The 25,348-nt window shown below is 39.9% G+C and overlaps 2 protein-coding genes across 4 annotated transcripts; one reads left to right on the top strand and one right to left on the bottom strand.

Annotated features, from left to right (window-relative positions):
- Window positions 1–1,354: 1,354 nt before the first annotated feature.
- GTF2H5 (general transcription factor IIH subunit 5) lies at window positions 1,355–6,829 on the bottom strand. 2 transcript variants are annotated; one of them, XM_026044393.1, is made up of 3 exons: window positions 6,777–6,829; window positions 6,144–6,251; window positions 1,355–4,430 (listed from the first exon to the last, which is right to left on the bottom strand). In XM_026044393.1, exons 2-3 carry the CDS (start codon window positions 6,176–6,178, stop codon window positions 4,250–4,252), a joined length of 216 nt encoding a protein of 71 aa, XP_025900178.1. In that variant the 5' UTR covers window positions 6,179–6,251; window positions 6,777–6,829; the 3' UTR covers window positions 1,355–4,249. The 2 variants fall into 2 exon arrangements, with proteins under 2 accessions (XP_025900178.1, XP_025900179.1); XM_026044394.1 differs by lacking the exon at window positions 6,777–6,829 and adding an exon at window positions 6,604–6,673.
- Window positions 6,830–6,952: 123 nt separating this feature from the next.
- On the top strand, window positions 6,953–24,592 carry SERAC1 (serine active site containing 1). 2 transcript variants are annotated; one of them, XM_026044414.1, is made up of 17 exons: window positions 6,953–6,969; window positions 8,153–8,244; window positions 9,697–9,733; window positions 10,100–10,236; window positions 11,068–11,157; window positions 11,956–12,087; window positions 13,260–13,381; window positions 13,856–13,984; window positions 14,780–14,893; window positions 15,996–16,158; window positions 16,902–17,052; window positions 18,612–18,753; window positions 19,915–20,015; window positions 20,952–21,049; window positions 21,616–21,798; window positions 22,255–22,398; window positions 23,728–24,592. In XM_026044414.1, exons 2-17 carry the CDS (start codon window positions 8,154–8,156, stop codon window positions 23,862–23,864), a joined length of 1,971 nt encoding a protein of 656 aa, XP_025900199.1. In that variant the 5' UTR covers window positions 6,953–6,969; window position 8,153; the 3' UTR covers window positions 23,865–24,592. The 2 variants fall into 2 exon arrangements, with proteins under 2 accessions (XP_025900199.1, XP_025900198.1); XM_026044413.1 differs by having other exon boundaries at window positions 6,961–6,969; window positions 8,146–8,244.
- The last annotated feature ends 756 nt before the right edge of the window (window positions 24,593–25,348 follow it).

Genomic DNA, 25,348 nt, shown 5'->3' with positions numbered 1-25,348 from the left:
ATGTGGAGCTGCTGGAGAGTCCAGCGCAGGGCTATGAGGATGATCAGGGGCCTGGAACATCTGCCCTATGAGCAAAGGCTGAGAGAGCTGGGCCTGTTCAGCCTGGAGAAGAGGAGGCTGAGGGGGGCCTGATCAGTGTCTATAAATACCTCAAGGGAGGCAGTGAGGACGAGGAGGCTGGCCTCTTTTCAGTGGTGGCCAGCGATAGGACTAGAGGAAACGGCCACAAGCTGAGGCACCAAAAGTTCCTCAGGAACTTAAGGCAACGCTTCTTGACAGTGAGGGTGACAGAGCCCTGGAACAGGCTGCCCAGAGAGGTTGTGGAGTCTCCTTCTCTGGAGATCTTTAAAACCCGCTTGGATGCAGCCCTGTGCCCCCTGCTCTAGGTGACCCTGCGTGAGCAGGGGGGTTGGACTAGAGGACMTCTGAGGTCCCTTCCAACCTTAAGCATTCTATGATTCTATGATTAATTTCACAACCCTAACTCGGCTATTGGAAGTTGACTGCAACAGTTAAAGTAGACCTAAGATACAATTAAAGACGCCTTTTTTTTTTCTCCATAGAATCTACACCAGATTCAACTCCTTAGATGTCATAATGAAAAATGCATATTTTTTAAATATTTAACAACTTGTTTATTCTTCTAGCATAGAATGAGGCAAGCCTGGTTAGGTTGCAGGAAAGATCTTTAGTTTGACAGATTTAGAGAATCAAATCCATAAATGCTTGCTCTACAAAGACTGAAAACAAAGTATAAGAAGAATGCATTTAYTTTATAGTTTAGAGCTTCCACCCCTCTGTATTGTATAAGCCATATATAATCTATCATATATAGATAGATCAAAATACACTGACACCCAGTTAGTGTAACAATAAAGCTGTACAGTTAGCCAGAATATAAAGATAAGAACTATAATATTTTTCCCCAGAGACTCAAGGAAAAAAAAAAAACAACTGTAACATTGGATTAACTAAACAGAGAAAGTGCTATTCTAACATGAATTTTCAGAAACCATCACTTAAAGGGAGGATGATTTCCCTTTCAAATGTGGATGAAAAGTAAACTAGGATTACAAAGAAAAGAAAGCATATAAGCCACATAAATTAACTGCATCTGTTCATTAAGTAATTTTAAAACACATTACTTACAACTTCATTAAAAGAACAYCCAATAATCTGTAACATGACAGCTGGAAAGTCAAGGTTTGAGCAACCCCTGGCTGCCCAGTGTCAAAACCAGCCTGAAATCCTTCTTCCCGATTAGGGTTAGGGTTCAGAAAACCAGAGAGCGTAGAAGCACCGTTATAGTGGGAGTGGAAAGAGACTCCTGAAAGAAACTTTGGGATGTAGAAAAAGCTCCATGCGGAGTCTTTTTTGGTATGAGCGACTCCTGGCTGCCCAGTGTCAAGACCTGCCTGGAATCCTTCTTCCCGATTAGGGTTAGGGTTCAGAAAACCAGAGAGCGTAGAAGCACCGTTACAGTGTGAGTGGAAAGAGCCTCCTAAAACAACCTTAGTGAAACAGAAAAAACTCCCTTTAGAGTCCTTTTAGGAATGGATGACTCCTGCCTGCTGATAGTCAGAAGAGGCCTGAAATCCTTCTTCCCAGTTAGGGTTAGGGTTCAGAAAACCAGAGAGCATAAAGTTATCCTTTTATTCGGAATGGAGACTCCTAAAACCACCTTAGTGAACTAGAAAAACCTCCATGCAGAGTCCTTTTAGAAAGGAGTGACTCCTGGCTGCCCACAGTCAGAACAGGCCTGAAATCCTTCTTCCCAATTAGAGTTAGGGTTCAGAAAATCAGATAGCGTAGAAACACCGTTATAGTGGGAGTGGAAACAGACTCCTAAAAGAAACTTAGGGAACTAGAAACACCTCCCTTTAGAGTCCTTTTAGAAATGAACGACTCCTGGCTGCCCATAATGTGAAGAGGCCTGAAATCCTTCYTCCCAGGTAGGGTTAGCATTCAGGAACCCAGAGAGCCTACAAGTACCCTTTTATTCAGAATGGAAAGAGACTCGTAAAAGAACCTCAATGAACTAGAAAAACCTCCGTTCAGAGTCCTTTTAGGAATGAGCAACTCCTGGCTGCCCACAGTCAGAACAGGCCTGAAATCCTTCTTCCCCATTACAGTTAGGGTTCAGAAAACCAGAGAGCGTAGAAGCACYGTTATAGTGGGAGTGCAAAGAGACTCCTGAAAGAACCTTAGTGAACTAGGAAAACCTCCCTTCAGAGTCCKTTTAGGAATGAGTGACTCCAGGCTSYCTACAGTGAAATCTGGCTTGAAATCCTTCTTCCCAGTTAGGGTTATGGTCAGAGTTCAGTAGATAAAACATCTATCTTTACAAAACAGTTGAAGCTGTATCTATTTTTCTTAGCTTTTACTAGCAAAATCAATAAGTATTCCTGACAATAGTTTCTACCATTCCTTAGAGCTTTATCTTGACTTTTATCTCTAAGTAGATGCTTTGTAGCAGAGTAACTTGCATTGAAATCTTCGCTCAATTTAAACTCAAGGAAGYGGGCAAAAAAGTACACTATTTCAGCACCAACACAAATAGCTTTAATTCTTGCTAGCTCCTTAATTAAATTCACTCTCCCTAGAGAGTAATCAATTTAAAAATATACTTTTATTTTGAGACCCTCAAGCAGAAATAAATACAAAACATAACCAATTGTAGTTTTCATGCGTTCACTTTTTCCCTACAGTGGCGGCAAAGTCATAATAAAGTACCCAAGTATTCTGCTGTGTTCACTGCTGAATGTATGAGCCTCCCCTTTTCACTGCAGAGCAGGGACTCCCAAGGACTCCACATCATGCCTGTTAGCTCTTCACTTGGCCTCTATTGGGGCAGACAAGGGCTCAGGCAAGTACTTGCAGGCATTACCTCTCTGACCAAGGCATCTCACACAGAAGGAAATAGCTTGTTCTGCTGCAATGCATGAAGGCTAATAAATGCATATTTACATTTAGGGAGGTGGGAGGGGGAAGGAAGAAGGGGGAAGGGAAAGAAAGCATATAAGCCATATAAATTAACTGCATCTGTTCATTAGGTAATTTTAAAACACATTATTCGATGTTCTCTTAATGAAGTTGTAAGTAATCTGTAACATGACAGCTGTAAAGTAAAGGCTTGAGCAACCTCAGTAAAAATGTAAGAAAAAACATAAATCATTATTACTTTCTATTCAACAGGACTTTCTCATTTACATAGGTATCAAAAGATTTCAGAAGTTTATTTTAAGTCAAGATGRATAGCTGGATCCTGATGTATGCAGTTGTGAAAGTATCCACTTGCTTTGCTTACTGAGAGACCAAAGTCCTTTTTCCTGTGTGAAGAGAAAAGCAGGGAGGGAAAAATATGCTAAAAATTCCAAATGGTTATTCACCCATCCAGTAGATAATAAGCTTTAGTATGTGTGATTCTGCAAGACCTTTTTTGGAAGGGAGGACAGGAAATTAGGTGCCTGATTTCTTCAGGAGAAGATTTCACTATTCAGAGCAGAAAGCTAACAAAAAAACTTAACTTGACACTTATTGATAGAGCAAGAAAGCAACAGTACAAGAGTCAGTGTATATATAGGAAAAGTATTCCCTGTAAAAGCATTTCTACTCCCTGCATAAGCATTTATACTTTCATTTTTTACCAAAGATAAGAAGATGCTATCTTTGACATCCATTAAGGAAGAGTTTCCCCTGTAAAAGTAATAATCTAATAGATTTGTAAGTGTGAGTGAAAGACTAAGAGATTTAACTTGTTTTGAGCAGGAAATAGGATAACAAAGAGAGGCTAATAAGTGTTATTTTTTAGTTTCTATTCTGTTTTATCAAGTACAGATCATACTTTACCAGATATTCTTCTGTCAGTCACACTACAAGATTTAATCAATTCCATAGGAATATAATGTGTCAGTAGAGGTCAAAAAGCATTCCAATACAGAAACACCCCTGATTTTAGGGTCATACCATTTCACAAGAAATAAAAACCCTAAAAGAACACACCAGGCATCAAAAATCTTTTAAGACGAGTTTTGATGTATTATTTTAAGGATTTTAATAAAGATATAATCTTTCAAAGAGAATTAGAACCCAATTCAAGAACATTTCATTGATGGAATTGATCCACTTCATAGAGTGACCATTTTCACACAAAATTTACTAACCACGGTATATCTATTAGAAGAGTAACAACCAAATCCATGGAAATTCCACTATTTCAAAACACACACGCATCTAATTTCTCTAGCCTTTACTTCTGAGTAATAGGGAAGGAGTTCTGGTCCATTAACTCTCCCACTCTCTCCTGGAGAAAGTTAATCAGCTCAGCTAATACAAAGACATGAGTTTCATCCAGGTCTTGTATGATGAACTTCTTCCCCAAGGCATTTGACTCATCCAAGTAAAGCAGAAACTGCTTCATTGCTGGGTCACTGTAGAGACAAATAATATCCATCAGATCCCATCTCACTCTAATTCTATACATTTTAGAACAAGCAAACAAAAAAAGCCCTTCAAGACATTTTCAGTGTTATTTAGGAAACAGTATTCAAGAATGGCTTATCGTTTGCAATCTAACAGAACTTAAAAAAAACCAACAGAAGATCACTTTGATTCACTAATTTTCAAGAAATCAGCATTAGTCCAACACCACTAGCCAAAGMGAAAAAAGCAGGGTCTTTGACAACACTGAGCATTTTTTTATGGCCCCTGAGGTGAGCACACATACCAAAAACTGGAACTACATGCCTCAATACTTGCAAAACGATGAATGCAGTTGGCTTGCCAATGCAATAATCAGCAGCATCTTGAAAAGAATTCCTGGAGTAATCTTTGAAATGCTCTGAGGACTAGTTCTCCATTACTCAAAGTACATATGGTACAGAGACACTCACTGTGACAGTTCCCTTCCCTATAGCCCCTGCAGCCAACACAGAAGCAAGCCTTMCTACTACCCTCAAACCTGCAGAAGTGTAAGTGAACAAGATAAGTTTGAAAAGCACAAACAAATCTTAAGGCTAGAGCCACCTTCAGCGGAGCCCAGGTTTATGTTCACAGCAGGAGAGAAACAGATCACAAGAAAAAAAAATAAGAACAGATAAATAAGTGATTGCAAACTTCTCCACACATTGCTATCTTTACAGATGGGAGAAGCTTCTTCTTTGTTTCATTCATTACAGACCCAAAATGCCCAAGTACCACGTGGCAGGATACTTGGTCCCGCTGGTAGGAGCAGTCTGCACAATGCTAGGCACTACCCACGGAATAGCTTTCACACTGCTAGGATGATARTGTATCTCTGTACCCTGTTTTATAATATTATACCTGCTAGAAGCCTAGGAATGAAAACACAGGAAAATATGGAAGCAGGTGTGCAAATACCTATTGAGTGCCTTGTTAATACAAAACATGGGATGTGGCCTTGAAGATAGAGAAGAACACACAAATCTTGAGTAATTTAATTGCATATACACAAGAAAAATGCAAAATAAGTAGTTAAATTGATACAAAAGTGACTTGTCAATTAATAGGCTTAGGGCTTTTCTAGCTATCACCTGTTAGCAGGCTTAMAATGCTGACGTACAGCCGACACAATATATCACATAATGCTATGCAATGACGCCACAAATCCTGTCACCTCACTCTACTTTGGAGAAATCAGTTATCCCATTGTTAGTCTGGAGATGCCAGAATATATCTAGACATGTGTACTACRTATACGCAAATAGCTCAGTTCCACATACTCAGGCACATTCTTTTTGGAGYATAAGCTGCAGTTATATGTCTGCTTTAACCAGAATTTTGACTTGAACTAATAAACTCAATCTCTCTAGAATTTGCAAAGAAGTATATCATCCACAAGAAACAAAAACTTGCAAACAATGCAGAGAACAAGAGGAAACATCTAATGGGTAAGCATAAGTAGACAGAAAAATATCTTGGAATACAAAAAAATGGTTTAGAATTAGGACTTGTCCTTTTTTTCCCCCCAAATTGCATACATACTTTTCTTTTGTCTGCTTATTAAGTTATATATCATTATTTCTCAAAACAATCACAATTTTTACTGTAAGCCTTTATAGTACTCAGAATGCTCCTACCCCTAAAGAAAGTACCAGGAACCTGCAATTAACCCTGCTACTGACCATTCAATCAGGACACCTTTCAGGACGTTCACCATCTTCTCGGGCWCTTACAAGGGCAGAAAGCAGAGGTAACAAGAAGTAGTCCTGGTTTGAGCTGGACTAGCAAACCTGCAAGAAAAACAACAACAACAACAAAAAAAGCTTTGGCTGAGCTGAGTGACTCTTCAAGATGATGCCAGATGAAGACCCTTAAAGCCCATCATCGGGAAAGGCCTACGTAGGTTTGGAGAGATCCCTGCAGGCCACCATTTCCTCTCCTTTACCTCTTTCCCTCCCCCCACTCCCCCAGCCGGGCCTAACGGCTCCAGAAGCTGCAACGGTCGCCGAGGGTCGCGCGCACAGTGCGCAGCTCCCGCTCCGCCGCAGCGGCCGGAGAGAAGGCAGCGCTCCCRAGGCGGGCAAGAGCCGCGGGCAGCACAGGCCGCTCTCCCTACCCCGGGCCCGCGGCGCGGCCCGTTACCGTTAGAGACGGCCGGAAGGGGCGGCTGGAGACCGCCGCGCAGGGCCAGGCCGGGCAACGAGCACCAAAGGCGCCTTCCCCCGCGAAGGGTAACCGTGGTGTGTGGGCGAGAGGACAAGCCGCAGCCCGCACSCAAGCACAGACCCCTGCCGCTCAGCACACGCTGCCGTTACCGGACGAGCAGTCGCTCCGCCTACGCAACCGCCACACCAACCGCCCCGGCTCCGCGCAGCGCGCACGCGCAGCGCCTCCCCTCCCCCACCGCGGCCACRCCAGGCCCCGCCCCCTGCGCTCGTCCCCGGATTGGCCGAACCGCGTGACGCGCTGACGTCACGGGGCACAGGGCGCCGGTGTGAGGCGGAGCAGGTAGCGGCGGGATCGGGGATGCGGGACGGTGGGGGGTYGGGATGCCGGGAATCGGGCCGTTCTGTCCGGGGCTCCGTGAGGAAGAGAGCGCAGGACACCCCCAACTCCACTGTCACCGCGCGCTTATTTGCCTCAAAGGGGCCCCTCCCGTTTGAACGCAGTTGTGCTCTTATTTTTTTTACTGTTGTTACGATGTTTTTGAAGGCCCCGGCCGCGAACGGTGCGGTTTTTGTGATGTTTAATCAGCGCCGGTCGGGAGGCGGCGCCGTTTCTGCCGCGGCCTCCGTGGGGCGCTGCCCGTTAGCGCGGCGGCAGCGGCCGGCGCGGCCTCCAGCGGCAGGATGGAGCCGGTGCGAAACGGGGCGGAAAGCGGGGCCGCCGGCCCGGGGCTGCCGTGCGGCCCAGCGGGCTCGGCCGGAGCGCGGGCCGGGAGCGGCCTTCCCGCAGGCAGAGCGTGCTGCCCGCTCCCCGCCTGGCGTCCGCGCGGGCGCTGCGAGTGCGGGCAGCTGCTGGAGTTCCGCTCTGTGGTTAAGCTGAATAAAAAGCGTTTTGTAAGGAGGACTTGGCTCTGTGTTTTTTTTCTAGCGATGAAAAAGACTGGGTGCTTTTATGCCCCAAAGCACGTCTTTGCCAGTGGCTTTGCTGTTCTCACACTTTAGAAATTTAACTTTCGGCAGAGAAATTTTATAAATGATAGTTTAATTTGCTCCTAAAAAGTAAAAATGTGTGTTAATTTTTGGAGCCCAGTTAACCAAATTAACAGACTTAGTTGTTGGAACAGGTGCAGATAGGAGCTCTAGAAGTAGTTGGTTCCTAAGCTCTGCTAAAACACACATGATATTGAGTAGGTTTTGATACCTGATACCTAAGGGATATTTTCATATCTGATATTTAAGGGAGAAATGACTTAGAAAAGTAGAAGTTTACTGGAGATATATAATCATTGAAAATCAGCAGTAACACGTAACTGTGTGAAACTTTAATGGAAACTTAATTGAAATGTAGACTACTGTATTTAATAGTTCAAAGATGTTTTAAAGTAGAGCTTTAATATAGAATAGTAAAATGATCCAAAGAGTGTATGTGATGACCTTTGTTGTGGAAAGACATGAGGAAAACAGGTTATTTGTTACCTTTTTTGAATCAATATTTAACTTTTTTTTTTCTTTTTTTGAGTGTACAGAATGTCAGTGACTGCCTAYTGCCTATTTTGCTGTAGAAAAATAGGAACCTCTGGACCAGCTACAAAAAGCCACCTACCCTGGCATGATATCAGTAAGTATAGTTCTTGTATTTCTATGAAGATCAAGCTGAGATCCCAATTTAAAAGAAAAATGTTTTTGCTATGGCACCTTGCATAATTAAGTGATAGAAAARATCCAAGTCCCTGAATATTTTCTGATAGAAAGCTCCAGTAGTGTTTGCTTGTCTCTGGCCATGCTTTACATAGTGATATGTTAAATGACTTTAGTAGTTTTCAGTGTCTACCTGTCACTGATGTGAGCTGGATAATTCACACTTCAGATGAATGCCCTCATGCTGATTTACAGCTGCTTCAGGTTCTGGACTTTGTAATCATTCCAATTAGAGATTTGCTTCTCGGGGAAAGGAGCAGATAAGAATAGAAGATAAGGATCCACCCCAAGTACAGTCTCATTAAGCTATCGTAAACTCAGCAAATTTTGTAACTTTTTCATCCTATAGCAACAAATGAATTCCATCCATAAAACCTTAATGTCCAGGATAGCACTCCAATAAATTTTGATTTTATTGTTTCTTCTTCCTTGTTTACTGTTTGTAGTTCTACCATATTGCTTAGTCTCTATTCTTCTTGGCTGTTTTAGAGTATTCTTAGGTTTCTAAATTTATTTTTCAGCATTAAGAGAGAGGATATCTTCATTTCTTCAGTGTAGCAAACATCACATTTCTTGCCTTTTTACCTTCTCTGCAAGACTTCAGCACATAGCTGCCTCTTGTCCTCATGCCAGAATTCTTCGAGTTCTACAAAGGCAGAACTGATGGCAGAGGGCATGAGGCAAATCTCCAATTTTTGCTGAGAAAAAGGAATTATTCATGGTGGGGTGAGATGGTTTCCATTGAATTCGCTGCTACTTGTATTAACAGACTTTCTTACTCTGTTGAGATCCTTATATCCAGATTTCAACTTATATCCAGATCTCAACTATCCATCTCAACTTTGGCTAGGCAAAAAAAAAAAAAAAAAAGAAATCTTTTAGATTTAAAATGAAAAGCTGGAATAACGTTACATATGTTATTCCAGATGTTTGCCTTGACAAATTAGATTTGATAGGATTACTTTAAAAAAAAAAAGTATAAAAGTATTAAGGACATCCAGCAGGACTTGACAAAGAACACATATACTGGTGTATATTTTCATATATGTTGAGGAAATATCACATCATAATATGGAATTCCAAGGAAATGCTAATGATACAGACAGGATAAGTGATTCTTGCAGCTGAGCAGTGAATATAGAAAAGGAAAAATATCACTGAGAGGATAATCTTTTATCATCTTACTTAGGAGGGCAGGAAATTATAATTGAATGCCATTTTCTCTGTTGGAAGTCTAGGCCTTGATTTCCTGAAAATCAAGGGTAGTAGAAAAAAAATGCTAAAAAGTTTAATTGCTGAAGTTTTTATTATCTTTGCTAATGAAGTGTTAACTATGTTTATGTTGAGGTGTTGCATTTTTTTTTTTTTAAAGGAAAAGTTGCAAAGGTAACTGGATCACTTATATTAGGGTAAGTTGTAACTAAGAAACATACATGTAACTTGCATTAAGAAACATACACATAACTTGCATGTACAGTTTGAACTTTAAGTCCTGTAACTTCATAAAAATGTGATGCAGGTAAGGGATTTTTTTTGACATGAAAGAACATACTTTTGAAGCATAATTTTTTAAGTATTAGTTTTAACTATTTTAAATTGTATTTACTGTGCTAAATTCAAAGAATCTGCATGCTGATACATGTTTAGTAAAAACTAATATTTACAGATAAAGACTGTTTTGTACCAAACAAATTATTAATATATATTTGTTATCTTTTAAAATATTTTAATGATATTTAAGGATATTCATACACAATTTTCTTTTATTTTTAAAGAGGTTTTGTATTCATTACATATGAAGTTCTCTCCTTGAAGAAGTTATTGAAAATCGATACTCAAGCTATAAATCAAGAAAAAATTAAATCCTATGTATATGTACRTACAACTTCTTTGGATCCAAGTGAATATCAAGGTAAGATGTGTGTGTATATTTATGCAAAAAYGGATTTTTGTTTGTTTGCTTTTGAAATATTACCTACTAGCTAATATCAGCACCAAACATACTAGTTCACCAGACATAGCTAGATATTCTTCCACTGGTGTGCAGTTCCCTTTCTATCATAATAGGYACTGTACAGTATTTTATATGTTAATTTAACTTTCATTTTACTTGCATCTAGGTGAGATGATGTGTAAAGACAAAATCAAAATAGTGTATTTTTAAAGGAAGCGTTTTTATTTCGGGAGTGTTAACAACTTATGAGTCTTGTTCTTTCTGACTACACAGACCACAATGTGAGCAGTTGTTTAGGATCATGCCCTATTATCTGGCRTTTCATAGTTTGTGAAGAAAACTTCTTAAGAAGGGGGAAAAAATTCACAATGTGTTTTCATTAGAGTTATATATATTGAGTTATAGTTTATTATGCTTTTGCAAATGTGTGTAGTCCTTGTCTTCTCAAAAAATACGAAAACTTTTCACAGTTTGCTCCAACTTGCAATGTATAGAGAAAATGCCGCGAGAAACCACTAGTTGCAAGAAGTGTTCCAGAAAGTCTGTGGCATGTAGGTTGGTCTGCAAATCTACATCTCAGACCTTGTACAAATATTTTGATGTTTCTAGAAGTAACTTTTACATCAAGAAAGATGCATTTCCTGAGCTCTGTTAGGAGAAAGAAAAAACCTCAACACTGTTGCAGAATTTATCTTGAGATYGTGACTTTTTGTTGTTTAAGCTGTTCTAGGATGTAATAATTTAAGAACTTGTCCTTCACACTATAAATCATCTAAAATACTCTTTTAGGCATTACATACCAAGCCAGAAGAGAAATCCATAGAGCTGTGAGGAAAATTCTAGAAACAGAAGCTAAAATTCTCCGCAGACCTTTTAATGGTAGGTATTAAAAGCATGACTTTATCCATGGTTAATATATTGAATAGTAAAATATTAATCTTTTAGGATTTTTTTTTTCAAAATTTGTATATGCATTTTTTTTTCAAACAGTAGTGGGAGTATTAGTAGTGTTTCATGGACTCTTTTAATACAGACTATTAATATATTTTCTGTATATTAAACACAATCCTTRAAGTACTTTAAAAGGGATGCACACATTCAGCAGAATTGTCCACATTACATGAAAGCAGAATGCTTTCATTTGCTTTTCATTTGCTTTTCATTTCATTTTGATTTTCATTTCATCTGCTTTTTAGAATAACTTAAAATAGGAATTTGGAATTTGAATACTTGTTAAGAGACTGTGTTTCCTGATGTATTGTCTGAGACAAATTACTGTCCTCATTTAACTCATTAACTATCTCAATTTAACTGTTAATATTAGTTAAATTGTTATAGTAATATGTATTTTCATAGAAGAGTTATGAAATTAATTTATCAGTATTGCTCAGTTTTCTCAGTTGTGTGTGAGCTTCCAAGCTGCTAATCATTTCTAGCTGTTCTTGAAGCCTGGCAATTCAGGTTGGTAAATGCCAGCCAGTATACGTRTGTAAGGCAAATTAAAATATCCTAAATATATTTAATATTGACTTGGTGCCACTAAAATGAATCAAAACTTGCTATTAATTTAGAGGCCAACATTTTACKAACATCATTTTTTTCCAAATGACTGTCAACATCTAATAATGTGAAAATGTACGTAAACTTTAACCGAGTTTTCTTTCTTTTCTGGTAAAGAACACTTCAGCACGTTTGATGGAGAAGACCATGAATGTGCCTTGTGGCTCCTTTTGAAGAGGAGCCAGTCAGAAGACAGAGAGGTGCGGCTGCAGGCGGTGCAGGAGCTCGCAAAGAACAGCCACTGGCACGGTAATGCCTGCCGGGGAGTCCCCATCACCTCACGTGTGACTGGGGCTCAGTTAGTTGCTGCAGATCTGCTGCAAACATGGAAAAATTGCTGCACTTAGTGTAAATACACCTTGAAATTTCATCTAAAATGTGTTCTTATTTTCCTCTCAAGCGATTGTTTGCTCCTACTGTCATAAAGCAGAGCGTGTGTCTGCCCACCTCACTGTACTTGCCCCTCTGCAAGTTGTAGCCACAGTTAGAATGACATTTGCTCCGTGTATTCCTCACATTCATTACTTCCTTGGTGTTACTCTTGTGTCTGCCAACAGAACCTGGTGATGATTTTTGCAAGGCTCTGTAGGAATGGGATTCTGACTGTGGTTCAGTTAATAAAATTTTGTTAGGAGCTGGTAACTAGTAATAGATTGAAGTTCCTATCAATTTGAAATAATAAACTAGAGTCAGAACACTTTTATTTTGGTGTTGTTTGTAAGCCGTTTTTCCATTGTAGTTATTACTCATTTGGTAGTAAGTTATAAGAAGGGAGTTCATCTTCCCACATATTCTAAATATTTTTTAAATTTACTCTTCTCTAATATTTGATATTATAGATTAGATTATTTTGTCATATTATGTTACATATTAGAAAATATCAACACATTTTAAAAAATGCCTTTCTTTGCTATCTTTTTCACCTACTTTATCCACCTTCCTACAATGGGAATCACCTTGAAAAATGCTTCCTGTTAGCAGGTGATTTCGGGATCATTTCTCTAGATGTCTTCTGTCTCATTTCAGAGAGTTATAGGGTGACTGGTACTCAGGGATCAAGTTGCTCTTTTTCTCCTTTTCTTTCTGTTCTGCTCAATATAGTTCTCGTTGTTGTATTTGGGTATTTCACAAACCTCAGATGGGTGGGGTTTTTTTGGTATGGGGTTTTTTTTTTTTTTTTTTTTTTTGGTTTTTTTTTTTTTTTTTTGTTTTTTTTTTTTTTTTTTTTTCTCCAAAACTGAGTCCTAGGAAAGTTAAGACTGAAAGTATGTTCTAGCTTTTGACAGCTACGATGAACCATGTGAATTGTTCAGTGTAAATGTTACCATAAATATTCTATTTTGCATGTGAACAGCTTCACTGAAGTTGTTGAAGTACTTAAGGTTATCTTTAAACCTAACACTGAAATTCTTGTGCTGCAGGTTATCAATACAGCACAGTTGCTCAAGCCTGTGATCAAAGGACTGCTATAGGTTTGGCTCGGTCCAAAGATATTGACCTTCGATTTTTCCTGCCYCCACCATCATTGCCAAAAATCAAGGATGTAAGTAAATGGGGTTAGRTGTTAGCTGATTGTTGCTTGTTTATTTGTTTTAGTATTTTCATTTCTTGTAACCACACTGAAGTGGAGTTCTTCTGAAGTAGCTTAATGAGTTGTAAAATAAAGACCAAAATATGAAATTATATTGTAGCAATAAAGCCATGGAGACACATCGGTACTGGAGAATAGCAGATTGGAAATGATTCAGGATGGGGATTTCTAAGGTTAGAACAAAGCAAGAAGTTTAGAGCCTACTTTTTATCATTCACCTGGCTGGTTTTTGAATTTTACATGTCCAAAGTCTTTACAGAAGTTGCTGCGAAAGTTAAATTTCAGAGCACTAAAGTCCAGGTGTTATATTCTACAACTTTATTAATGTAGTTACTTCCATCGCTTCAGATGTTCCTTTAATTTCATATTGTGTTTTGATTCATGCTGTGGACTGAATTAAGAGGTGTTTGTGCTCACTTGCTACAGGATTATCCTATAGAAGATGAACTTCGTTTATTGTTAGTATCTTTACCTCAGAGCGATGTTGATCCATGTGTCCAGTACTTCACATCTCTYGCATTACGTGAAAGTAGTCAGACTCTTGCTGCAAAAAGGGTGAGTTCCCGTCCACAGAATAGAAGTGTTTGGGTTTTCTTTGTCCTACAGAGCTCAAAGACAAAAACCTATTTCTTGTATATCCAAAGAAACAAAATCTGTTTGGGCATTCTAAGAGTGAGAGAAGTGCAGGCTTTGGAACTGTACAGCCCAAGTGAAATCTCTTTCACGTACAGTCTGTGTGCTTTTAATCTTTTTTTTTTTTTCCTCTAATCTTTCCCAGGTTTGCTAACTGATACAGTGAGAGACGATCTCTCTACTTAGAAAGCTTCCCATAAACCTGGTATTTCAACATTTTACCCAGAGCCATAAAATGATTTGTCGCATTTTGTCTCCCTGRTGTTTGTTTTTTACTGTTCAAATGATGAACACTCTGTTAAGCCATGACAGACTGGACTTGAGAGACTGTACTAAGTGCTGAAAGATGATAGTCTAGTTCTTGGGACTATATGAATCTGAAAGCAATCTGATTATTGCTTTTCTGTGCTTAGTCAAACAATTTTAGAATAAAACACATACTAAATGAAAATCCTACATTTCCTCTCCACTCTTTATATTTTGAAGTTAATAGACTATGAAGATTGCTGATCCAAAACACTGATATTTTCAATTAAGAATGGTAGACATTTTTATGGTGTACTGTTACATAATCTGTACAGTTTAAAAAGCATATACATGCTGAGAACTGTCTATAGCAGCTTCTACAGGTCATTACACCCATAGTACTTGTTTTGGAAATGCTTATTTTATGTAGCCATTTGGAATGTGGCATAATGTTGCTGATGCTTATTTCAGGGAGGCCTCTGGTGTTTTGGAGGAAATGGGCTTCCATATTGTGAGACATTGGGTAAAATTCCTTCAGAGACAGTAGAACTCTTCTGCTTGCAAGCATTAGTGCAACACTCTAAGGTATCTGTCTTTTAAGTAATAATTAAAGTCTGCATTTGTAAACATTAATTTCTAGTGCCCTCTCATATTGAGAAGGAGCTACCATTTCCGTGTCTCCCACCCCACACCTCTTTTATAAACAAAAAGTGTTGAGGTAACTGAGACTCAGGTGAATGGGAAGACAGCAAGAAAAATTTTCTTTATTTATTTATTTATTTTTTTTTTTCCCTAGGAAAGTGTCCATAGGATCTGTTCTTAGGTATTGCTTCTAATTAGCCTGTGTGAGTTGCCTTGTAATGTATCTGCTTGTGTCCTTTAAGAAGTTGTCCCAGGCAGCTCTAGCAGAGAGCAGGAGTGACAAAGTCAGGCTGGCTTTGCCAAGCTGCCCTGTGCAGGACCGCCACCCGCCGGCACAGCCCAATGGTGGGAGCCACATTCTGGGAGGGGAGGCYTAGGGGTTCCACTCTGCAGCTTCTCAGTAAGCAGGATACTGATGGCATGAAGGTCTGGGTGCAAAGTCTGTGTGGGTTTGCGTGGGTTTGTGGATGTCAATCCTGAAAGCTTACAAGTGGCCTCTTGTTGTGGCTCTTAATCTAATTCTCTGGCTGAGTTGCCAGAAAGCAAAGGTAGCCTCTTGAATTCTCTCTAACCAGAAGCTAAGACAGATTATAAACTTTGGCCATCCACACAAGTCCATCTCTGAGGATCGTTGCCTTTGGACAGAGCTTTGCAAAGCTCAGAACTAACCCAGTGCATGTTCCCAGGAGCAGTCAGATCTTTGCAGACAGAGKTGAGGGATACAAAGGACTTCATGTAGCAGTGACATGTTGTGATTCCTCTTGCTGCATTCTTCTGTGTACCATTATTACTTGAAATTTGGTCGTGCCAAGTGGAGGGCAATCTCACCTCCCACAGAYATGAGAGTAAGGTATTTACTCTCATAAATACCTGTTCCATTTACAATTGTGTAGCATAACAAATTCTAGATGAAGTAAGAATTTCTGTTCAGTAGGTGCTTTATATCACTTCAATCCCCTTGTATTTCCATGCTCTGTGTATTAAGAGCACCTCAGAGAACTTTTTGAGAACATCAGCTTACATTGTATTTGCTCTCTAATGCTAGGTTTCTTCTCATTGTGATAAAATTGAAGCGAAAGGAGGCCTGCAGCTACTACAGAGGATATACCAGCTCCGTAAAGATTCTGCAAAAATTCAAAGGAACATAATTCGCATTATTGGAAATATGGCTTTGGATGAACGTCTTCATTCATCCATAGTACGTGCAGGTAAAATGAAAGCAAGTGAAAGGAGGCTGARTGCTGGATTTCTGTTCAAAAATTTCCAGCGGATTTGGTGCTTTTGTAARTTGTATAGGGAGAGTGGGTAAGGGGAGGAGGTTTGTTTATTTGTTAAGCATAAAAAATACAGACAGTTTAGACAATGTTGTTTTAAAATCACCTCATTTCTTTCTGTTTAGTCAATACGTGTCAATGCCTCAGAGGCACTTTCCTCTGGGCGCTTTTAGAGAAGGGCTGCTGGACAAGCAAAGGCCTTTGGTCTGAGTTCTAGGACTGTTCTTTTATTGTTGTTTTTATTCTTAATACTTTTCCCATGTGCCATTACTGCTGTGTTCTTAGCTTCAGCATGTCTGTATGCCCTGTGTGTGCTASAAGCTTCACACTGGGATGAGGCTGCTGCTCTCCTCTTTACAGTGACTTCTGTGCAGACACAGCCTGGACAGCTGCACTCTCTCTCGTTACTGCACTGGCCTCTGGATGCACTTTACCTTCTAAGAAGGGATCCTCCTTCAGATCATAACTTGCATAATAGCAAAATACATTACYTCTTCACCACTCTGGGCTTTTTATTATCAATTTTGGAGATTTCTGTCATCCACCTTTGACTTTCATCATCATTTTATGTTGTAACATTTATTTTCACAAGTATCCATTTGAAGGATGTTTCTGAATTCTCTTGTTTGGGGGCTATTCCTAATTACTTAATTAGCTGATTTATTTTTGCAATGTAGGTTGGGTTTCTGTGCTTGCTGAAGTAATGAAGTCTCCGCATGTCATTCAGTCTTCTCATGCATCCAGAGCTTTGGCTAACCTGGACAGGGATACCGTGCAAGAAAAGTACCCAGACGGGGTTTATGTTTTGCATCCACAGTATCGTAGCAGGTAAAGCAGAAGGGTCACACCATGCTTTGTGCTATTAGCTGTACTATTCATTTAAAAAAAAGAAAAAAAGAATCATAAAAGTGAAGTCCTGGTGCTGCTGTGCTCATGTCACCTGTTTTTCTTTGATTCTCTGGGAGGTTGCAGGGGTGGAATTTAGATGCTCAAATATGAGAACAGAAATGCTCTAAGCAGTCCCTAGCCATCAAAGGAGTGTTATGGTATTGTATAGAAAAATCCAAATCCAACATGCCAAATGAATTATTGCTTTGAACCCATTGCAACCATGTAGCCTTTCGCTGGCTGTTGTAGGATGCAATGTCTTGTAATCTTTCTGGCACATGATGGCCAGCTACAATTAATTTATGGTTAAAGCATCCCATAAAACCCTCTCAGCTTCTTTTAATTGTGATTGTATGTCTGGGAATGAAGCAGTTCCCGGAGTGATAAGTCATTTAGAAGCAGCTATATTCTCTGGCTCAGTGGTGTTAACCAGGCTATAGCAAAGGTTTAATTTGATGGTATAACTAGGGAATTACCAGGCTGTATTAATGGTAGGTGGAGAGAGTTGTATTTTTCATTATAGAAGAATTGGTACTTCYAGTATTTCCAATAAAATCCTTCTAGCACAGGGAAGGGAGCTGCACTTGCAACACACCTGAGGCTGAGCTTTGCAAGGCACCATACCTGTGCACTTCTGTTTCCAGCTGCTCTCACAAAACCTTGGCAAACCTTCCTACTGAAAATATTCTGGTTTCTTTCCCTGACTTACTCTGTGTGGGCATAAAATATTCTCAGTGGATTATCTTGGAAATATCTTCAGTAATTATTGCTAGAGTAGGTCGTGTAGTATCTGATTAATGCCAGCAACTTTGTGTCAATAMAGTATCAGGATCACCTTTTTATGTAGACGTGGATTTTATACAAAATCAACCAAGATTGATTTAAATAACTACAAAGCAATGTTATTACTGGAGAGGCCAAATTCAGTGACAGGATCGGGGATCCTTATTGTCTGTAGGGCCTTTCTTCAATGTTTCTTACCTTTTAGTAGTGGTGTTGTCTCTGGACAAGTCAGCAAACTTTTCAGTGTTTTGGGATAGTAAATGTTTCATGAAAATAGCAGTCTTCCTTCCTTTGAATGTACTAGTGTGGGATGGTCCAATTTTAAGGCTATTGTGTAAGTTTAAAATGAATCTTTTTTTCACAAATCGTATTACCATTGTCTTCTTTGAGCTGCATTTTTCAAAATGCAGCAGAGTCGCAGCCCAAATGCCAGAGTGTCCTCCCTAACAGCAGCTCTTGAGACCCGCACGTGGTTGTCCTCCAAGGAGTCCTTGGGYCCCATGTCCTTTCTGTGCCTCTTCCTGGAGAATGGATCTCTGGTTCCCATCTGAATATGAGTGTCCTCTGTGCAATAGTTTGTCCTCTCTAAGATAAGAAATCACATACAGTGTCAAAATCAGTGTGTTGGTAYCCCATAGGGTGAAAGTTCAGTATTGACTGTAATTTGCTAAAAGAGTATGTACCATCCATTTCCTAAAAGCTTCTTTTTGTATCAGTCAGCCCATCAAAGCAGACATCCTTTTTGTTCATGGTCTTTTGGGAGCAGCATTTAAAACCTGGCGACAGCAAGATAGAGACCAGCCTTTGGATCACAAGGCTTTAGAAGGGGAAGAGGACTACAGCCAATGCTGGCCAAAGGTAGGAAGACAATAACATTTCCACACAAAACTACTATTTTCTTATTGGAGACAGCTGTCCAGAGGTTCTGTAATAAACCTGTGTGGAAGTTGGAATCCTCTTGGAATCTAAGTAACTTTTAATATGGTTATATGAATAGCACTTTCTGAGTTTCTGATATGGTTGTGTTTATCAAGTTGAGATTGTGAGCAGCCTGTTCCTGCAAAATAACATCCCTGCTAAATTTAAAACTCTCACTCCATTCTTCTGCTAGTAAAAGACAAGTTGGTGCCTGCTTTCCTCTGAAATGTTCTGATGGAATGGAATAGCTGAGAAAAGATAGGTAAAAGTTAAATATGTTTTCATACCTATTTTCAGTATATTTTCAGTCTGAGTGCCTGAGTTTTTGCAGATTTTTGCACAAATATACCAATAAATAAATAGTTAACTGTTTTAATCAAGTTATAGCTCTGTAACCAGCAAAGTACATCTGTAAAAATATGTAATATATATAAAAATACTGATAGGCCCTCATTGGTAGTTTTAATAATTCTTTCATCACCCAGGAGAGGGAGCCAGGAATGCATGAATGATTCATCYAGCTCCAAGTTTTGCCTACTTTGTAACTGGGGAACATGCTAAGGGGTTTGCTGGGTTGTAGTACAAGAATAATAGTAATAATAGTTTAGGCCTATTTATATTTAGTTTAGGTATTTGGGGATTAGCTAAAGAGCAGAAATCTTCCTTGACATTATTCCCATAATAATAGCATTGCTTCATTGCTGGTAAAGTGCTTGTAAGAGATTAAGTACTTCATTTATAAGCTCAAAAGGTGGATTCTCTGATTGCCAGTCTAATGTATTTAAAATCAGATTTTAAGTCATTGGCAGTAATAATTATTCTTAAAACCAGAATTTAGCAGTTTATCTCTCCATAACTTTCCCGGAAATACAGTATGCTAACAGTATTGGAGAAGATTTGGGCGGGGAGATTTATTTTCAAGAAAGCACCTGCTTTAAAGACACACTGGGAAGACACTTTTGGAAAGGGCGGCATTTCTTATGTAGCTCATTTGAATGGAATTATTTTCCTCAAAAAAAGCTTAAGAGCAGATTACTAGTTTTGTCTGTGGATCAAATTCACTAATGCTTTTTTTTTTTTTTTCCCCCCTAATTAATGTAGACATGGTTGGCATCAGACTGTCCAGCCCTTAGAATTATATCTGTGGAGTATGACACCCACCTGAGTGACTGGGGAGCAAAATGTCCTGTTGAGGCCCACAGGTAAGGACTCAGGTGCACTGAGGGAGGAGGTGGAAGGGGGCAGTGGGAGGARGCCTGTCTTGCTGTGAGTGTTAACTTGCTTTTCGTGCTCCATTTGAAAATAAAGTTCAGAACCAGTAGTGATAWAGGAAATTAGGCTTTTGCACGGTGGCTACCTCAGTATCCTGTTTCCTTTCCTTTCATTTATTTCTACAAGTCGTTAGTTTATCCAGGGATCTTCTGTGTTTAATTCTTACTAGGAGTTGCAGGGTCAAACTTTCTGACTTGGATGGGGACGTGCGTCAGTTTTGTGTTTCCTTCTACCACAGCTACACATGCAGCTCCTCCTTTCTGGAATCTCTTCATTTATGAAAGAAATGAAAAGTATTATAATTTTATACTATTTATGTATAAARTATTTTGAGGTTGTTGTTTGAAAAGTATAACAGAAAAAAAAAATGTCTATTACTTTGGGATATATTGAATGATCTGCCCTTGTGGGTTACTCRTTTCCTGTGCATTGATGCACAAGTGCAACATTGTTTAGCAAAGCGCATCTTTGTCAGACTTCAGGTGTATTTTTGTTTCAGGGCACAGAACTCATTATGCATTGATGATGCTTCCCAAAATAGCTTTTTAATGATATGTAAATGAAGTTTAGAAACCCACAAAGAGATGTACGGAATTAATGCTAAAGGAAATAACTAGTCAGTGAAATTAGAAGATCACCTTCCAGCAAGACTGAGAAGCTGAATTCAGCTCAGTTCCCATTATCCTTGTGAATACAACCTTGTAAAAGTTTTAGAGATCATCAGATTTTCAGTTAATTGCTAATAGTAATTAAGCATGATCATCCRGGTACAGGTGTCCAGTTCCCTTTCATAAACACTCAGCACTGAAAATTTCTTCTGTTTTAACCTGTCATGATTCACTTTGCTTGTGCTTGTTCGTTTACAGAAAGTCCATTGCTTATAGGAGCAATGAGCTGCTTGACAAGCTCAGAGCTGCTGGTATTGGGGAGAGACCTTTGGTTTGGGTTTCACATAGCATGGGAGGTAAGCAAATTGCCTGGTTAATATAGTGCATTTGTCTGCCGTGGTATTCAGAGGAGGCTGTTTATCAAATCCAGTGTGGAATGTAATTATTCAGCATAGTTTTATCTCAGAAATGTACAGAGAGATTAAAAAAATCAAAACACATGTTTTTAATGCATTGCATTCRATAGCGCGTACATTTTGAGGGGATTTTTATTGCTGATTTTATTTTTGGTTGTACCGTGTTGATTACAAACACGAGATCAGTGAGTTGAAATTCACCTCAGTGTGAGTCCAGAGGCTACATTTTCTTCATGATCAGACATAAAGTAAGTGTCATTAGAAGTATGTAAGGTAGATGGAGTAAATTTGGTGAACTAGATTTGCACCATTCACTCGTTCACTGATATTTTATTTTAATGGCTYCTCAGGGTTGTTTTTTTTCCAGCCTAATGTTGCATGTTTGACAAACCACAGGCTAATCGACCAAAGCAAGAATGTGGTGCAATTGCTTTATGGATAATACAGCATGGTGATTGCTTTCACTGTGACTTAAGTCCCTGCCCTAATTCAGTTTCTGCTGCCAGGTCTTCTTGTCAAGAAGATGCTTGTGGACGCTTCCAAGAATCCAGAAATGGATAAAATTGTAAACAACACCAGAGGAATCATATTTTATAGTGTTCCTCACCATGGTTCCCAGCTGGCTGAATATTCTATAAATGCCAGATATCTTCTCTTCCCATCTGCGGAGGTTAAGGAACTCAGCAAGGGTACGCTCAGTTTGTTACCATCGAGCAGCAGGAATCTGTGTGRTCGTGTTTTGTTTTGTTTGAAATCATTTTCTGGGAAAATGCTGATGAAAACAACAACCCTTGTTTTTATGTTTAGAGTTGTGCATTGAATTGACAGAATAAATGTTGTATTTGACTGCAGAGGGAGAAAAAGGAATGAGACGGAGTTGATAGAAGAGTAGTTTGGGTCACTTARCAGTGGAATAAGTCGGGATGTGCAGAAATGTCTTGTAATTGAAAGACATTCCTTACAGAAAGAAGTAGTTGAAGTGGTGCTTTTGGTTACCTAAATAGGGATTACAAACAAAATATTATTCCATTACTCCTTATTCTGGGGAATTTGATTGTTCTAAAACATTTCTTTGGAAATGCAATCTTTCAGATAAATTCTATATTTCAAGCTAAAACTGCAAAAAAAATGTTATTCTTTCTCAGATTCTCCAGCCCTTAAGGAGCTGAACGATGACTTTCTGTCTTTTGCCAAAGAACAGAAATTTCCAGTGCTGAGTTTTGCRGAAACCTTACCAACACACATAGGCAGCATGATAAAACTGCACGTCGTACCCCTGGAATCAGCAGGTAGGTCAAGTAGCACTTATTTGTGTTTAATTTTGCAGGCCTTGGTGGAAGGGGAATGGCCTTGAATTCTTTAGTAGAAAGATCTAGAAAATAACATCTTTTTTTTTTTTTTTTTAACTTTTATTTAAATTTTTGACTGAGTTTAAACTATGGTCTTCCTGCTGAGATCAGAGGGAGCTGTGTGTATATAACACCACAGCAATTGTTTGTTTTGATCCTTCCAAATGCCACTATTATTTGCTTATTGAGAAGAACAAAGTAGACCCAGATCTAATGTGTTGTTGTCTAATGTGTAGTCCCTTTGTTTATAATTATTAGTAAGTCATCTCCATCTCTCTATAGAGAATTAGTAAACTGCTTAGTAAAAATAATGGATCACCAAACTATTTTACAGTGTTAAGGATCCTCTGTCTTTCATATCTTGGGTAGTCAAGAAACTTAAGCTCAAGCAGTACTTTTTAAAACAGAGYTGACCTCCAAATTCTCTTGATCTCTTCCCCTTTTGTAGGAGGAGAGAAAAACAGGCAGTTCCTTCTCTCGCCTTGTTCTTGGGTTTTCAGCTTAGAATTTTTTGTATAAATCTGATTTTTCTCAGKTTTTTCCTGAGCAAGACTATCCCTGCACTGCCCAAGGTACTGGTGCTGCACAGTAAGGGTCATGTGGCAGTCCCAGCATAGCCCAAACTGGGATGCTTGGGAGCAGTGAGAGCTGCCAGGAAAACGTAAAGGCTGTGATGTGCCCTACAGGCAGTGGTTAAAGTGAACACTTGACTTTGTCCTGAAAAGTCAGAGAATTTTTTTTTAGTTTACTAGAGTGTTTAGCAGCTTTTGAGGCCATCAGTAGTTGTCTTTTTAATCTGCGCATGAAAGTCATTTATTAAGAATATGAATAAATAATAGCAGTGAAAACCCTAGGTTCATTCAGACTTTTTTCAGGATTCAGATACCTTGGATTAAACCACATCCCTGTTCCCTGTTAAGCAAGTCAGTGCTTAAACTTCAGTACAGTCAGGACTTTGCTGTCAGGCAGGTGCCCGTAAATGGAGTTGTGCTTGTATTCAAAGGAGTCTGTGTGGAGAAGGGTGCATTTGTGAGCTCCCAGCCCAGGCAGGAGAACTCTTGGCTTAATGATTTACCAAAGAGACCAGTGTAATGACAGCAGCTCTGCCTATTAATAGAGTGCCTTGGTAGCTGCTTGGCACATAAAAAGAATAGCCTGATGCAATATAAAACAGGTGATCAGAAGACAGGAAATGAGTGAGAAATGGCTTCTTGCTACATATGCATCTTACTGAACTTTAGTGTTTTTTTTCTTCTTCTTTTTTCCCAGATTTGGGTATTGGAGACCTCATTCCAGTGGATGTTAATCATCTGAATATTTGYAAGCCGAAGAAGAAGGATGCTTTTCTGTACCAGCAAACACTGAAGTTCATTCAGGAGGTTTTATCCAGAGAACTTGGAAATTGAGCCTTTGCCACCCTCACTTGCTTGTTCCATGCCCGTGGTGTAACCCAGGCAAACGCTGCCCCGGCGCCTGCTGCGAGGTGGGCAGAACTGCTGGATCCTGCGGGAGCAGAAGCTGCTGCCGTGGGGATTTTTAGCGCAGCTGCAACTTGGAGAGCTCCTTGCCTTTGAAATACATTCAAGGGGAGCACAGGACTGTAGCTTGATGAAAAGAACAACAGCGTTGGCTTCGGGAAACACCTGCCTGCTGACAAAGCGTGTGCAGTTTCTGCAGCAGTTTGGCAGGGAGGGATGGGGGTTCGGGGGAACGGCAGTTGATGAGCCTCCCTTTGGAGCAGCCCTGCAAGCTGCCCCCTGCACCTCCAGTTTAGCCAAGAAAGGCTCTCTGGAAGGTTTTCGTTAGGGTAAATCTGCACCCGGGGTCTTGCAGAGAGGAGGGGAAACGGCTGAGATGGTTGTCAGCCGTGTCAGGGGAAGGCAGTGCGTGGCACTGCTGAAGCGCCCGTTTCTGCCCATGCTGGGGAGCCTGGCGGAAGTCTGAGGGAATCTAACTAAGCAGCTGGAGACAGCACTGGGATCGGTGGCCTCCTTATAGGAATCTTTGGAATTTGCCTTTTTGTGTAACAGATCCACCCAGAATTGTTAACAAAATCAGCGTCTGTTTCCTGCATAACAGCTTGGAGTTGTGATGGGGTGTCTTGTGTAACCACTGTAGCTGGTTTAGGCTGTTTGTGTATATATATGTGTGTGTGTGTGTATGAAAAAGAAAGGGGGAGGGGAGGAATCTTTTTGTGTTTTTGTATGTTTCCGTTTTAATCCTGCCAACTTTTGAGATTGCTTTTGAGAAGATCTGCCTGTGTTCCAGCTTGGGGCCACTCCATGTGCTGCTAGTGGAAGATACAGAACAGAGACCTCGYGGTGAGTGTCCAGCTTCACTCTTGGGACATGCTGAGAAGAGGGTAAATTAATTCCCAGGCTTGGTTTGCTCATTTTTAGCAATGATGTAAAGAAGAGCACTGATAATGCCCAAATAGAAAAAGATATTCACAGGTCCTGACAAGAAAGCTCATCAACCTAGAGGAGTGAAGCTCAGGGAGGAAGTAAGCAAAGCAGGAGAGAAGGCAGATGTCATAGGGTCTCACAGGAGGTGCAGAAGAGCCCAGGTATTTTTGTTTCTTGAGGCCCARCTGGACTTACTTGTGTTGGTGAAGAGGGAAAACAACACTTTGTCTTAGGTAAGTTCTGTCATTATATCTCTCTGGCTAGAGGTCCAAAGGACGCCTTAARAGTACTGATGGGAATTAAGTGTTCTTCGGAGGAGAGGGGAGCAGGAAAAAAAGGATGAAAACTGCTTTTTTTCCTTTTTTTTTCTTTAAGTCTTAAAAGACCTGGAGGGYGTTTTCAGGGCAGCGCGGTTGAGGTGAGGTCTGAGGCGGCCCCGCGCTCTCTCTTCCCGTTGCCGGCCGCGCTCCCTGACCGAGGCCCCG

Source organism: Nothoprocta perdicaria, unplaced genomic scaffold (genome assembly GCF_003342845.1).
Source record: "Nothoprocta perdicaria isolate Ctin4 unplaced genomic scaffold, notPer1 scaffold_36, whole genome shotgun sequence".
Lineage (NCBI taxonomy): Eukaryota > Metazoa > Chordata > Aves > Tinamiformes > Tinamidae > Nothoprocta > Nothoprocta perdicaria.
This window is presented reverse-complemented; position numbering and strand designations above follow the sequence as displayed.

Excerpts from the sequence above, each read along its gene's own strand:
- GTF2H5 (XM_026044393.1), bottom strand. The coding sequence starts at position 6,178 with ATGGTGAACGTCCTGAAAGGTGTCCTGATTGAATG. Across the intron at positions 4,431-6,143 it reads AAAGGTGTCCTGATTGAATG|TGACCCAGCAATGAAGCAGT; the intron begins GTCAGTAGCAGG and ends TTGTCTCTACAG.